Here is a 13,468-nt window from a genome sequence, read left to right as displayed (position 1 = left end):
CCTCATCTTGCATCAAAAATGTAAAAATCATGGTTCTCACGTTTTTGTAACATATTGCTTGAGATAAATTTTTGTGATTCACATGTTTCACATCTTGCTGTTTATTTAATCCCAAATGCAGTGCAATATTTTGGAAATTCTTTTGTATTGCTTGCTTCTATCTTACTTCTACTGCATATTGTTAATCTGTTCAGCACAGGGGGAAAAAAAACACCACCTCTATTCCTTTTCGTTTTCTGCACTGCTTGTAATTAAATAATTTTAATTTTTCTCAAGTCCTTGAAACGGATTAGATGAGTCTTTGAAATTCCTAAGCAAATTGTACTTCAACTTAATTTCTTATCAAGTGTATAAATTACGAAATTGTCCAAATGGACAGCATGGTACTCTCCTGTTATCTATTTTCTAAATCTGTACACCATTTTTTTAAAGCATTTTTTACTCTTGATCATTTTTGTATTTAATTCATTGTTGTATTTGTGGGTGGGTTTAAAGGCTTGACCAAAAACTAATTGTGAATTTAAATAGCCCGATGTAAGCAAATAACAAAACATAATCTTATCTTCTCCCTCGCTTTTTCTCTCTGAGGACTGCTGCCACTGATTTGTATTGTGTATTATCGTAATTGGCAAAAGAGTATTTTGCTATTTTTTTTCCAGAGATTTTTGTGCAGATTGAATCTTTGTGCTATTCATGGAATTGCAGAAGGCTTCAAAATGCAGAAATTTATATCTTTTACAAAAATTCCTACGGGGGAGAAATCCCCGGACACCCTAAAATTGGGTGTATTCTATTGGTATATTCTACTTGGTATATCTAATTGGGTATATTCTCTACTGAAAAAGGACACCATTTCCCATCATGAACCATATGTATAAAACATAGTGGGGAAGGGGGGGGCACTTTGGCTTTTTTTTGCCCCACCAAGAGAAAAGTTGTCCGGGTCTACAAAACATACCAAAAAGCTGAAACAGCTTAGGGCCATATTAAGTCTATATTATAAACCCAGTCTTGACTTCAACTAATATTGCTCAAAAAAAAAAAAAATCCTGCCCCCCCAGGAACTCAGTCCTAAATCCGCCTATGACGTCAATCGATTTGTCTTAACGTTGGGAGTGTCACTAAACACATGACAGTAATCAAAAGTCACCATATCAACAACCAGTTGCCATATTTTGTCAGTTTGGGGATCGGCACACATTGGGTGTTGCACACTGTGTCGCACGCTACCAGCGTGTGACAAATGCAGGTAGTTTTCGCTGCCTGATTTTTTTTACTAAGTCTACTAATTGGGGTTTCAATGGCCGAGTGGCCTAAGCGATTGCTTCTCCCACTTGAGGCGGTGGATCAAGACACCCTCACTCCGGATGTACTCTCCTCTTTCTGATGTAAATTTCTTTCATGTGTTCTTTATATGTATTCTGTACTTTAATAAAAATATATTATGCGTAACGAAGGCAAGACACTCGGATTGTAGTCCTCATCAAAATAAACCCGTGCAATCAGCATCAAAAGAAAGTCTACTAATTCGATTTTCATCTCTAACATGTTGCATTTGTTCTTGCTTTGATTCAAGGGGACTGAGTTTTCGCGACGTGTACTTTCTTGACAGGTTTTTTTTAGTTTTGGGAGAAAGATTTGACTGACAAAGTTTCCGATTTCGCGTCATCATGAGTTATACAGGCTGTTTATACAGCTGTGCTGTGGTTGACTTAAGTTTGCCGCAAGTCAAGCACATGTAGCTTTAAGCTGAGTTAGGTCCCTAGAGGGACTAATTATCAGTAGTTTAGACCACCGCAAGTTACTTAATAAACCTCACAATACAAACCAACTCTCTCAATGAAATGACATGATTGCAAAATGTACTGCCTTATGATCATAATAACTAAGTCAATGAAAATTGACTAAAAAGTGTAAAATAAAAAATTATCAAATAAAAACAAAAAATTCGACTGCGTAAAAACCAAAAAAAACTAAAAAGAAAAATGTATAAGCCCAGTAGTTTAGAATGTTATTAAGTACTACTGAATAACTACACCGTTGAAATAGTTTTATAACCATACATAGATAAGACAAATCATAAATTCAAAAGCAGAATAGAAGGCTCAACAGTCGGAGCTCATTCAAATTTTACGGGGTTTCTTGAATCAGAAAGGAATGGGCCCCGACTGTTGATCCTTCTATTCTGCTTTTGAATTTGATTTGCCTTTTCTGTGTATGGTTATAAAACTATTTCACTGGTGTAGTTATTCAGTAGTACTTAATAACATTCTAAACTACTGGGCTTATACATTTTTCTTTTTAGTTTTTTTAATTTTTATGCAATCAGGGTTTTTTGTTTTTATTTAATAATTTTTACTTTCTTCTATATATAATATATAGAAGAAAGTATTGGATTCGTGCAAATTTTCGAATTTCGAATTTTGACGGATTCGAACGTTTTGAGGTGTGCTGAGTCCATTTCGACTATTTTTGGAAAATGTCTGTCTGTCTGTGTGTGTGTATGTGTGTGTGTCACGTCTGTGTGTGACCAGTTTTTTGTGGCCGCTCTACAGCAAAAACTACCGCATGAAATCGAACGAAACTTGGTACACATATGTGCCCCTATATGAACTTGTGCCCATTGGTTTTTGGCGCGAATTCCTCCAAGGGGGGTGGAGCAATGGGACGTTTTTTGAGTTACGCGTGATTGCTATTCCTCAGGAAGTAACTGGCGGAATCAAACAAAATTTGGTCCATATGTTGCCATTAACAGGAACAGGTGCTGATTCAATTTTGGTGTCAATAACTCAAACGGGGGTTGAGCTATAGAACGTTTTTTGTCGTCAATTGTGACTGCTGTATCTCAAGAAATAATGAACGGAATGAAAAAAAAATTTATCGGCAAGTAGCCCTTAGTGGGTATAAGAGCTGATTTTATTTTGGTGTCAACAGCTAAAAAGGGGGTAGCGCAATCGCCCGTTCTTTTTTTTCATTGTGAGTGCCCTATCTCAAGAAATAATGCTAAGTTCTGGTTGAAATTTGGAATATATGTGAATCCATATGTAAACAGGCTTTGGTTCAATTTTGGCACCAATCGCGCCAAGAGGTGCTGATTTATTTTTATTATCATTATTTTTTAGCGAATAAAAATAGTTTAATAATGCAACAATAAGAAAGATAAATCGTAATAGATTGTCGTCTGCGTATTTCTCGTGATTTTAATTGTATGGAAATGAACGGAAATATTATCTCAACGATTTAAAATTTTTAACTGTTGCCATCTTATGTTTGTGAACAAATAAAATATTTGTAATTAATTCAATCAAGGCTTTTAAAATAACTTTCAATTTTCACTCTTTGCTTTGCTTTTGCAATAATTCAGACATCGGGATGGTGGTTAAGTTTTTGCATGTGTAATTTCGTTTTTGTTGGGAATATTGCTTCCTCGTCAAGCATGGGGAGGGATCAGAAAAAAAAAGAAAAATATAGAAGAAAGTTTCGTGATGGCCACAACATACTAGTTTATTACTGTTTTTCTTATAAATTTTTTTAAATGCCAAACAAGTGAGACATTGCCAATACTACAACCTAGTTTTGCCAATCGGGTAAAGTTTGCATTTCTTTATAAGAATAATTTGCTGTTAGCTTCTTTTTAGTCTATTTTCTACAAATATTTTAAAGAAAGAACAAATATATGCTAAGTCTGTTGTAAAATAATTCTTAAAAAGAAATAATTGTCCAATTTTTTACTAAGATAATGAATACTTCAAAATAAAATTTTTGAATGTAAGGTATTGAGATGAAAAATGTGTATCTAATGGTCTGTCTGATAATCTGCTTCCCCCCCCCCTTTTCCCAAATTGAAAAAAAACTTTATCGTTCAAAAATGCTAGAGAGGGTGCATCATTCTCTTTTTTTCCCCAATGGTTCAAAAATAAAACATAAGTACCTATGCAAAAATTGAAAGACAGATATAAATTTTGAACTAATGGGGAGATTTGTTTTAAACTTATTTAAAAATAGTTGACGTGTAAGAAATATTTCTCAAATTTGGCTATTTTAAGGGTATTTTTGAGAAATTGAAAATGTTTTAGCATTTTTATTATTAAGTTTCAAAAAATAGACAAAAAGCTTTATATTCTTTAGTTGAAATGGTTTCTTGTAGCTTTAGCAGCATCGACAAAAGTTGATGATTGGTTGATAGAATAAAAATGGAGAATATTCAAATCATGAAAAAGCTGTAAATGATTTTTTTCTCTTTTCCTTTTTAACAAATGATGATAGATATGTATTTTTTTTTCTGCAATAAATGTTTAAATTGCTATGAAATACATTTTTGTTTTGACGATGATTAAAAAGGATAATCAAAAATTCTAGTTTGGAAAGAAATTAAATTTTTCAGAAAAAAAAAATATTTTAAATTTATCTGATTGCAATAGCTTCTAGTACTTATAAAATAATACATAAATATTATTGTAACAGAAAAAATGCTTTGTTTCATTTATTTATTTTTGTTAATTTTAGGAAACCTCCCTTTCTCCCACTATACTTTGAAGTTCATAGTAGAATAAATATTATGTAACACATCATGTAGTACTTGCCTCTATTAAAATAATCAACTATCACTGCATAAGATCATAGTGTATATTTAATTTTTAAATGTGTACAAAACCGTTAATCATGCAGTACATGGTAAATAAAAGATGATTTCTCAAAAAATGGATTTTTCCCCCCCTATTTTTGTCCAAAATGTAACAAAGAAAGAAGTGGATGGCAGCATTTTTTGTGTACTATTCTCAAAAAAGAGGAAATATACTTTTATGCTTCTTTTAAATGTCTCTTAACTTTTATTGTGTTAATACATTTATCCTGATACAAGGGAATTCAGTTTCCACCCAATACTTCTTATTTGAACATGAGATGTTCTCTGTTTTACTAAAAAGTTGTCAGACTTTCTTTTAAGGCTGTTTCTCTCTTCACTCTTGATTTCTCTTCATCATCTTCTTTTTCAAACATAAATGCTTAAAGCTTTGTGGAACATATAACAATTATTTTCACGCTAACAAATATACTTTTTTTTTAATTAAAACATGAACATCTCTGAATGTGCAATTTATAGATACTTTACCTTTTGTCTCTTGGTCTTGATTTCAGATTTTTTAAAAATAATTTTACAGTGGTTGTAAAAGTAATGTGATTAATGATGAAAAACTTTTCTCAATAATTTAGTAAAATTTTGAATATTTCAACGATCTTTTAAATTAAAATATTTTTCTGGTTGCAGTAAAAATTCACCATTTTCATGAAACTGCCAGGCTGACAAATTCCAGATGCCAGGCTGCCCAAAAAACTAAAAAGATACCCTAGTAACAAGTTTTTTTCAAAAGCCATGTTGCACATTTATTATGCTTAAATTGTTATTTTTATTTGCTGCCTTTAACTTTCATCATAAGTTCTTGCAGTATAAGTGAACTTAGTTTCTGTACTTTAAAAAAAAGAAAAAAAAGTGTTTGCTGATTAGTAATGAAAACAATCTTTTAAATGTGTTCTGTGTATTAATAAAATATTTTTAAACTAAAAACTAACAGGAGTAAATGCACAATTTATAGATTTTTTTTCCTCTTTGTATTTCCTGATGTCATTTTTTTTTAAATTGTGTTTTCCAGTGAGTTTTCAAAGAAAACTATTGTAAATGAAATACTGCTCTTAATCATTTAATATTATTTTGACCAGCTGCAGGATCTTTCAATTTATTTTCCTACTTTCAAAAAAGTTTTATTCATTGTCCAATAAATATACAAATTAAACTCAAATCTTTAGTCAAAAATTGTACCAAATAAGCTTTACACTATGTTGATGCACATTACTATACAGCTAGCATCTATTTCACTAAGTGTAATACTCTTTTTTGTTATGCCAAAGCTTGTTAAGTTTTTATATTTTAGTCAGTAATTGCTCAGTATTTTATACATTTTGGTCAGTAAAGTCAGTATAAAATAGTCAAAAAATAAAATTCAAACATTCTAAAACCTCTAACCTAAAAATGCGCAAAGCAGTAATTAACTAAAGAATATATAAGTGGTGGAATGCCAAGTATGAAAAATTTTCATCATTTGTACTCTCAATTGTTCAACCAAACCAGCCTTGTGGACAAAGATTTTGTTGCTGTTTTTTAAATATTGTGATTCTTAAGAGTTTTTACATTTAATATAAATTTAACATATCTTTATTTTAAAGGATTATAAATTATTTCTTAAAACATAGGAAGAATGTTACTTTTTTCTAGTTCTAGTTTTTAAAAAGGATGACAAAACTACTCTTTCTTGAATGTTCAGTTGTATTTGAAGGGGGGTTTTTTTCACCTACTTTTTTTAAAGACTAGATTTTATCTATCCCTAACCTTCAATTAAGCTATTTACCATTGAAAAAGTAAAAAAAACTTTTAGTTATAAGAATGGTATACATAGAAGTTAGCTCAGTTTAGGAAAATTTTTCCTGTTTAATAGAAAATTGGTTTTTAATGTTTCAGATGTATTTTTGTAATATTGCTCAGCTGTGTTTGAATGTATGACCGACTAAGTTTTTACTTTGTTAACAATATAATCAATTTTAATATTTATTAATTCATTTTCTAATATAGGAAAATATGAACAAAGTAATTGGTAGTGATTATACTGCTGCTACAAAGCTTGCAATGTCATCTCTGAATGAAAAAGAGTTGTCTTTTGAATTGATAGAAGTAAGTTTTGCATTGAACTTTAATAGAATTTTTTAGCATGAAGATGAAGAGTTGTAATCTGTGCCTTATATTAAGCGACAAATGTCAATATGTATAGCATGAAGCAGAGGGGACGTGAATCAGTTGTTTAAATTTACCAGAATGAAAAATGTTAATGGGTTACATTTTTGCACAGAAAGCAGGAGTAGGGCTCATTGTTTTAAGCAATTCAAATCTCAGGCTAACCTAGAAATGAGGAGAAATTACCACTTTGGTAGAGTTGTGGGTACATGGGTCTGCTTACCAGAAGAGGTTGTTATGAGCAAAGAGGTAGATAGCTTTAAGAGGGCGATTGATCTTCATTGGGGACTACTAAACTGTCCCGTGGCAGAAAGCTGGTGACACGGCGACATTGTCGCAAAATGTGAGAGAATTTGTGCAGAAAGATTTTGCACTAGGGGGGGGGGAGTCAGCAATAAAACCATTCTGCAGAACCAAAGGATAGCTAATTCACGGTAAAAAAGTAACTCGAGTACAAATGAAGGAAAAGGCCTGATTTTCTGTGAAAAATAAAATAATTGCCACATTTTACAAGAAAAAAACTTTGGCGAACACACAATCGAGCGATCATCGATGACTGGTAGTCTGCAGCATCAGAGTTTGGGAGATATGGTATGGATAAAACCGGTTCTAACCGGAACTTTTCTCCCACGTGGAGCGATTTTAAAGCAACCCAACCTTGTGTTGATCAAAGAAGGGTGGTTTCACACTGGCTTCACGTTTGTTTGTGTGAAAGACTTGTGCCGACTTATTTTTGAGCTTTTTTTCACCTCTGTTGAAAAATGAATTTAAGCCCTTAAAAATGGCTTATTTGCGGTGTCGTAGGTTGCAGCAACAGAAAACAGATGGAATTCTTGATAAATTGTATGGTATTTTGGGCTGACCAATCGTTATTCAGAAAGGGGTGCTTATATGAATGAAAATATTTTCTCTTTGGAGGAGGTATAGATTTTTCCTAAATGCATATTCTAATTAAATTCTTTTTTCTTTGCATGGAAAGGAAACTTTTGTTTGCTCCAGTACTTGATTTAAATTTTTTTTTTCAAATGAGGGAGAGGGCAAGGTGGGATTTCTTGTTTGCTTTAAATGCATTAATTTTGCTTCAAATTTTGCAATAAATTTTGCTTAAATGTTTTAATAAAATCCGATTTCTTCTGGGGGGGTTGAATTTTTGATTTGTTTTGACTAAAGCATGTCTTTTAATTAAATTTATTTTCCTTCTGGGGGGGGAGGGGGATACTTGTTCATAATATTGTGTATTGCATATATTAATTTTTTTATGGGAGGGTGACTTTTATTTATTCATTTTTTCCCCCAAATCACATGCATGTTTTAGTTTTTTTTTTTTTTTTTTCTAAAGTGTAATGCATATTTTAGTTAAATTCATTTTCCTTTTGGGTGGAGGTGGATATTTCGTTATACAGTGAAGCACTGTTTATACGTTTCTGAAGGGACTGAATGAAAAAAGCGTACAAATGAAAAAACGTCTAGCAGGATGCATTAATATGTATTAAATTCTGCAGGGACCAAATTAAAAAAACGTATAAATGAGAAAAATGTATAAAAGAGAAACGTATAAACGGTGCTTCACTCTAACTGTGTAATGCATATTTTAATTTTGTTTTTTTTTTCGGAAGGAGAAGGAGTGATCCTTATTTATTTTTATATCGCTATTTAAGCAATCACCCCTTGCTATAACATAATTTACATTATCATTACATAAATTAGCATAATAATTTACATTGCTTTTGGTTAGGTTTGATTTTTTTCTCCACTTACCAGTTGCTGTTACCATGGTGTTAATATTTTTAACCAAATAGATTTAGCTCAAGGTCCCTTTTTTTCTCTAGCAAAAACTGAAAATCTGTTGGAAGCCCTAATACTGAGCTTTAATGCTTTTTGTTTTTGTATAAACGAGTTAACTTAAACAAAAAGTTGCGCAAAATTTTTTAATAAATAAATTTTTCACTTCACGGAGCATTCTTGCAGAAAGAAATTAGGTCCAGAAAATTTGTTGCAGAAAGTAAAATAAAATTCTACCACAGAGCTAAACCGACTAGGACCTGCTTAACTGGACCCAGAGCTTGTTGCTGATCGTCACGTGTGTATTTGTATTGTAAATAACCACCTCATTGCCAGAGCTAAGGCAGAATTACTAGCAGTACCAAAACAGATATGATACTGAAAATTTTTTTAATGATCAGATCAGTAGACGACCTGCCCTGTTAGAGGAGTAAATTTTTGAGATATTTTTAAGTGAAATTTGTATAAGTTATATGCAGAATTAATAAATGTATGCAAGTAATATTTTTAGTAATTATTTAGTAGAATATATGTTCTAATAACTTGCTGTATTTTAAGACTTGGCACTGCTTTTTTATTTTTATTTGTTTCATTAATTTACTGTTTTTGTTCACACTTTCCTACAAATCCCCAAAATATCAGAAATTTAAGGCTATATTTAGTTATAATTTTCTTTTTCTTTCTTTTTTTTTTTTTTTTTTTTCAGGCTTTACTTTTGTACATTAAAGGATTAAATGTACCTGGGGCTGTTCTAGTTTTTCTTCCGGGATGGAATTTAATTTTTGCATTGATGCGTCACTTGCAACAACATCCTACATTTGGAACTTCAAGCTATAGTATCTTACCTCTCCATTCCCAAGTTCCAAGAGAAGATCAGCATAGAGTTTTTGAGCCTGTTCCATCAGGAGTCACTAAGGTAATAATGTCTTTGACTTAATCATTATTTGTTACTATTTTCAGAGAGACATTATTAGTATTTAAATTATAAGGTAGGTGTGGGTATTAAGGCCTGTCGGGTAATAAGGCCTAAACAGCGAAAATATAATTTAAAATGGTTGTAGCCGCTCAAAAACGCTATCGTAGATAGTTTACACTCCGAGATGGCGCCTCAAACTGGTCGCAACGCAATGCTCAGTTGTTTTGACCAGCGAGCCCAGATTCATTTTCACGGAACGCTTGTAAGACAGGAATAATAACAAATCGTCAGATTGAAATGTAAGTAATTTTTGTAATATTATAGCATTTATGCATAGTTTTGCGCTACAGTTATCTGTCTTGAATGCTTCTATCGATATTTCATGTCTGAGTGAAATAATATGATCGAATTATTGTACTTTTTTGTATTTTTTTAAATTCGACGTCAGCCGCTAATAAGACCTACGAAAGTTGACCGTAGGCCTTATTATACTCCTTTTTTTTTGTAACTTAGTTTTTCAGCTGTGCATCTTATTTTAGAAACCTTTCTCAACATGGTATGAGTGCTTATTAGTAATTGCGGCTGTTTACGACTTGGTTCACTCTTATTTTAGTGCCTACGTCACAATGCCCCCCCAAACGAGCACTGTGGTCTGATAATGACTTAGTGTCGACTGTCCAAGCAGTAAGAAGAGGTATGCTTAGCTCATATAAAGCAACTGTGAGGTATAATGTTCCTAGGAGAACCATTAGAAACCATCTCCAGACCGGAAGTTAGAAAAAAACACTTGGTAGAAAATCTATTCTCAGTGATGACCAGGAAGCTGATCTTGTCATCAGAATTTTGAGGTTTGCTGAAGTAGGGTTGCCTGTGACACCACGTATTCTCCGACGCTTGGTTTATAAATTTTGTGAGCTGTAACATAAAGCATAATTTTAATAAATTTGCTAAAGTTGCTGGTAAAGATTGGTTTCAAGTATTTATGAAAAAAACACCCGGAAATATCTAGACAAAAAGCTCAATTTATGAACCCGGCCAGAGCTCAAAAGCTTAACAAATTTATCGTATTCACCACCAGCAGACTCTTTTGGCAAAGAAGGGGACTAAAAGAGTGCATTTACAGTCTTCGGAACACGCCGAAAGTGTCACAATAGAAAGATGTGTAAATGCACTTGGTACTGCATACCACCAATGATAATATTTAAAGGCAAACGGTTGAAGGCAGAATTATATGACAACTTGCCACCGGGTTCTTTGGTAGAAAAATCTACAAAGGGTTATATGACTAATGAACTTTTTACAGAATTTCTAAAGCACCTACCTAGATTTAAAAGTGCAGGAAAGTCCCTTTTAATATTTGATGGAGCGGCTTGTCACCTAGACTTAACAATCGTTGAAGTCGCCGATTCTTTCGATATATCATTATACTGTTTACCTTCGAACACCACTCATAAACTCCAACCCCTTGATAAAGCCATCTATCGATCATTTGAACACCACTGGGATGCAGAAGTTTTATCATTTATGGAACAAAACCCAGACAAAAAGCTCACCAAGGCACGGTTTAATGTTATTCTTTCAAATGTCTGGTGTAAATGCATGACACATAGTAACATTACAAGCGGTTTGTATCCATTAAATCCACAGGCTATTTCAGAAACAGCTTTTGCTCTGTCTGTATTAACAGAAATTCCAGCTCCCGAAGCTGACAAATTTCAAGAAAAAAATCGCAACCTCGCACCTCCCTCACGCCAATAACCCCAAGGCCTTCCACATCGACAGCACAAGATGAAATAATTAATAGTACCCCAAACACAAACCTCCTGGAACGACGTACGGCATGGTTTACGGTTCTAGTTCGGACGATGAAGAGGACAATGTACCACTAGCTCAACTAAAAAATAAAAGCATTTCAGGAGCTTATGCGTACTCCAGTGAAAAATACTGAAAAAACATCAATTTTAAGAAGACAATCTATTAATTATCGAGGAATTAAAGTCACCAAAAAACTGTTTGAAGAATACAGAAAAGAGAAAAAAGCAAAAAACGACGTCAACCCTCAAAGAAAGACGATAAAAAAATACCAAAAAAAAAACGATGCTAGTTGGTACTGTCACGCTTGTGAGGAGGATAAAATGATTGACATGAGGCCCTGTTCAAAATGCAACAAGTGGTATCATGAGCAATGCGTCGGTTTGACAGCCGATGACGAAGATATTTTTGAGTGCCCTGACGGCTGTTTTTTTTTTTTTTTTTTTGTTATTTTGAAGATTTTCAGCATGAGTAATGCTTAAGGATATTACAAATGATCTCAATTACCAATGTTAATAGCTTATTTTGATTATTTATGAGTGTTAAAATATTAGGCCTTATTACCCTACCGTAGTATGATAAGGCCTAATTGCAAGGTTTTTTAAAATAATTTTATGTTTGTTTTCGGCAAGAAAGGCCGTTTTTTGTTATTTTTGTGTAGTAATTGAATGGTACTTGAATTAAATTTGCAATTTGCCGATTCGGATCCTTTTCTTTCCATTTCATTCCAAATCTCCCTTAGGTAGGCCTTATTACCCGCGCCTACCTTACTTTAAAATTATTGTTATATTTTGAAATATTTAGCCTTTCTTCATATTCAGCAATTTCTTCAATTAGCCTTTAATATTTGCAAGTCCTCTCTGCATTTTTAAGATAATGGCTCTTAGTGATGTTTTATTTTGTATTTTCTTGTGCATTTTTCTAAAATCATAGAAGACTCCCATAAATGTTTTTATAAAATAACATGTTTTTATTATAATAAACATTTGAATATAATCTATACTTTAAAATTAATGTATTATTAGCAGTAGAATTTGATGTGATTAAGTAGAAAATCTATTTTAAGTTAGTAATTTGAACTTGCCTTTAATGCTTTGTGTGTGTGTGTCTAATATATATATATATATATATATATATATATATATATATATATATATATATATAAGCATTAATTTTCAAAAGTAAGTCTTGAACTTAAAACTCAAATTCTTTAGAAGCACTTTATTATTACGATCTATCAATTTTCTTCATTTTTTGGTTTAACACGCTTTGTTTGCTATTTCTTGCAGATTATTTTAGCCACCAACATTGCTGAAACTAGCATAACCATAAATGATGTGGTTTATGTAATTGATTCTTGCAAGTATGTTTTATTTTTTTAATTATATTTTGTTTACCCTCCTTTTTTTAGGATTAGAGATTTTAAACTAATTTTTAAATGTATTTTTCAGAGTTAAAATGAAATTGTTCACTTCTCACAACAATATGACAAACTATGCAACTGTATGGGCTTCTAAAACAAACCTTGAGCAAAGAAAAGGTAGAGCTGGGCGAGTTAGAGCCGGATTTGCCTTTAGGCTTTGCAGTCGAGCTCGATTTGAAAAGTAAGTTTGAGAGAGTTGTTTTTTTATTTTTATTTTTATTTCAAAGTGACTTGACACTAGCCCGGGCTTTTCATTTAATGTTTTGATTATTTAAAAAGCAGTTCTTAATGAAAAAAGGTAACTCCTAAATAAAATACCTTTTTTTGGTACCAGTTAGGGCAAAATTTTCCACAGTGTATGTAATATAATGGTGTTGTTATTAGTTAGTTGTTGGTCTCTTTTTAAACTTTCAATATGCAAAATTTTATAAATTTGAATTTATTTTTGTAGTACTTCCATTATATTCATAGGATTTTTTTTTTAGATTAGAGAATTACACCATGCCTGAAATTTTCCGTACACCTTTACATGAATTAGCTTTAGCAATAAAATTACTAAGACTTGGTGACATTGGAAAATTTTTGTCTAAAGCTTTAGAGCCACCTCCAATTGATGCCGTTATTGAATCTGAAGTTCTTTTGAGAGGTATTGTTTTTACTTCTACGTATCCCTCACCTCCTCCCACGTAATTATAGAAATAAAATATTCTCACAATCTTTTAAAGCATAGCATAATATTTTTGTAAAGTTATTG

The 13,468-nt window shown here is 32.2% G+C and overlaps 1 protein-coding gene across 2 annotated transcripts in view; it reads left to right on the top strand.

Annotated features, from left to right (window-relative positions):
• Positions 1 to 13,468, top strand: part of LOC129221930 (ATP-dependent RNA helicase A-like) — a 99,251-nt gene that overhangs the window by 58,987 nt on the left and 26,796 nt on the right. For both annotated transcript variants that reach the window (XM_054856311.1, XM_054856312.1), the window contains 5 exons: positions 6,623 to 6,721; positions 9,270 to 9,479; positions 12,581 to 12,654; positions 12,743 to 12,895; positions 13,200 to 13,360. In XM_054856311.1, coding sequence (XP_054712286.1) covers positions 6,623 to 6,721; positions 9,270 to 9,479; positions 12,581 to 12,654; positions 12,743 to 12,895; positions 13,200 to 13,360 — 697 coding nt within the window. The remainder of the gene's footprint in view (positions 1 to 6,622; positions 6,722 to 9,269; positions 9,480 to 12,580; positions 12,655 to 12,742; positions 12,896 to 13,199; positions 13,361 to 13,468) is intronic.

The sequence above is a fragment of the Uloborus diversus genome, chromosome 5 (assembly GCF_026930045.1).
Source record: "Uloborus diversus isolate 005 chromosome 5, Udiv.v.3.1, whole genome shotgun sequence".
Classification (NCBI taxonomy): domain Eukaryota; kingdom Metazoa; phylum Arthropoda; class Arachnida; order Araneae; family Uloboridae; genus Uloborus; species Uloborus diversus.
This window is presented reverse-complemented; position numbering and strand designations above follow the sequence as displayed.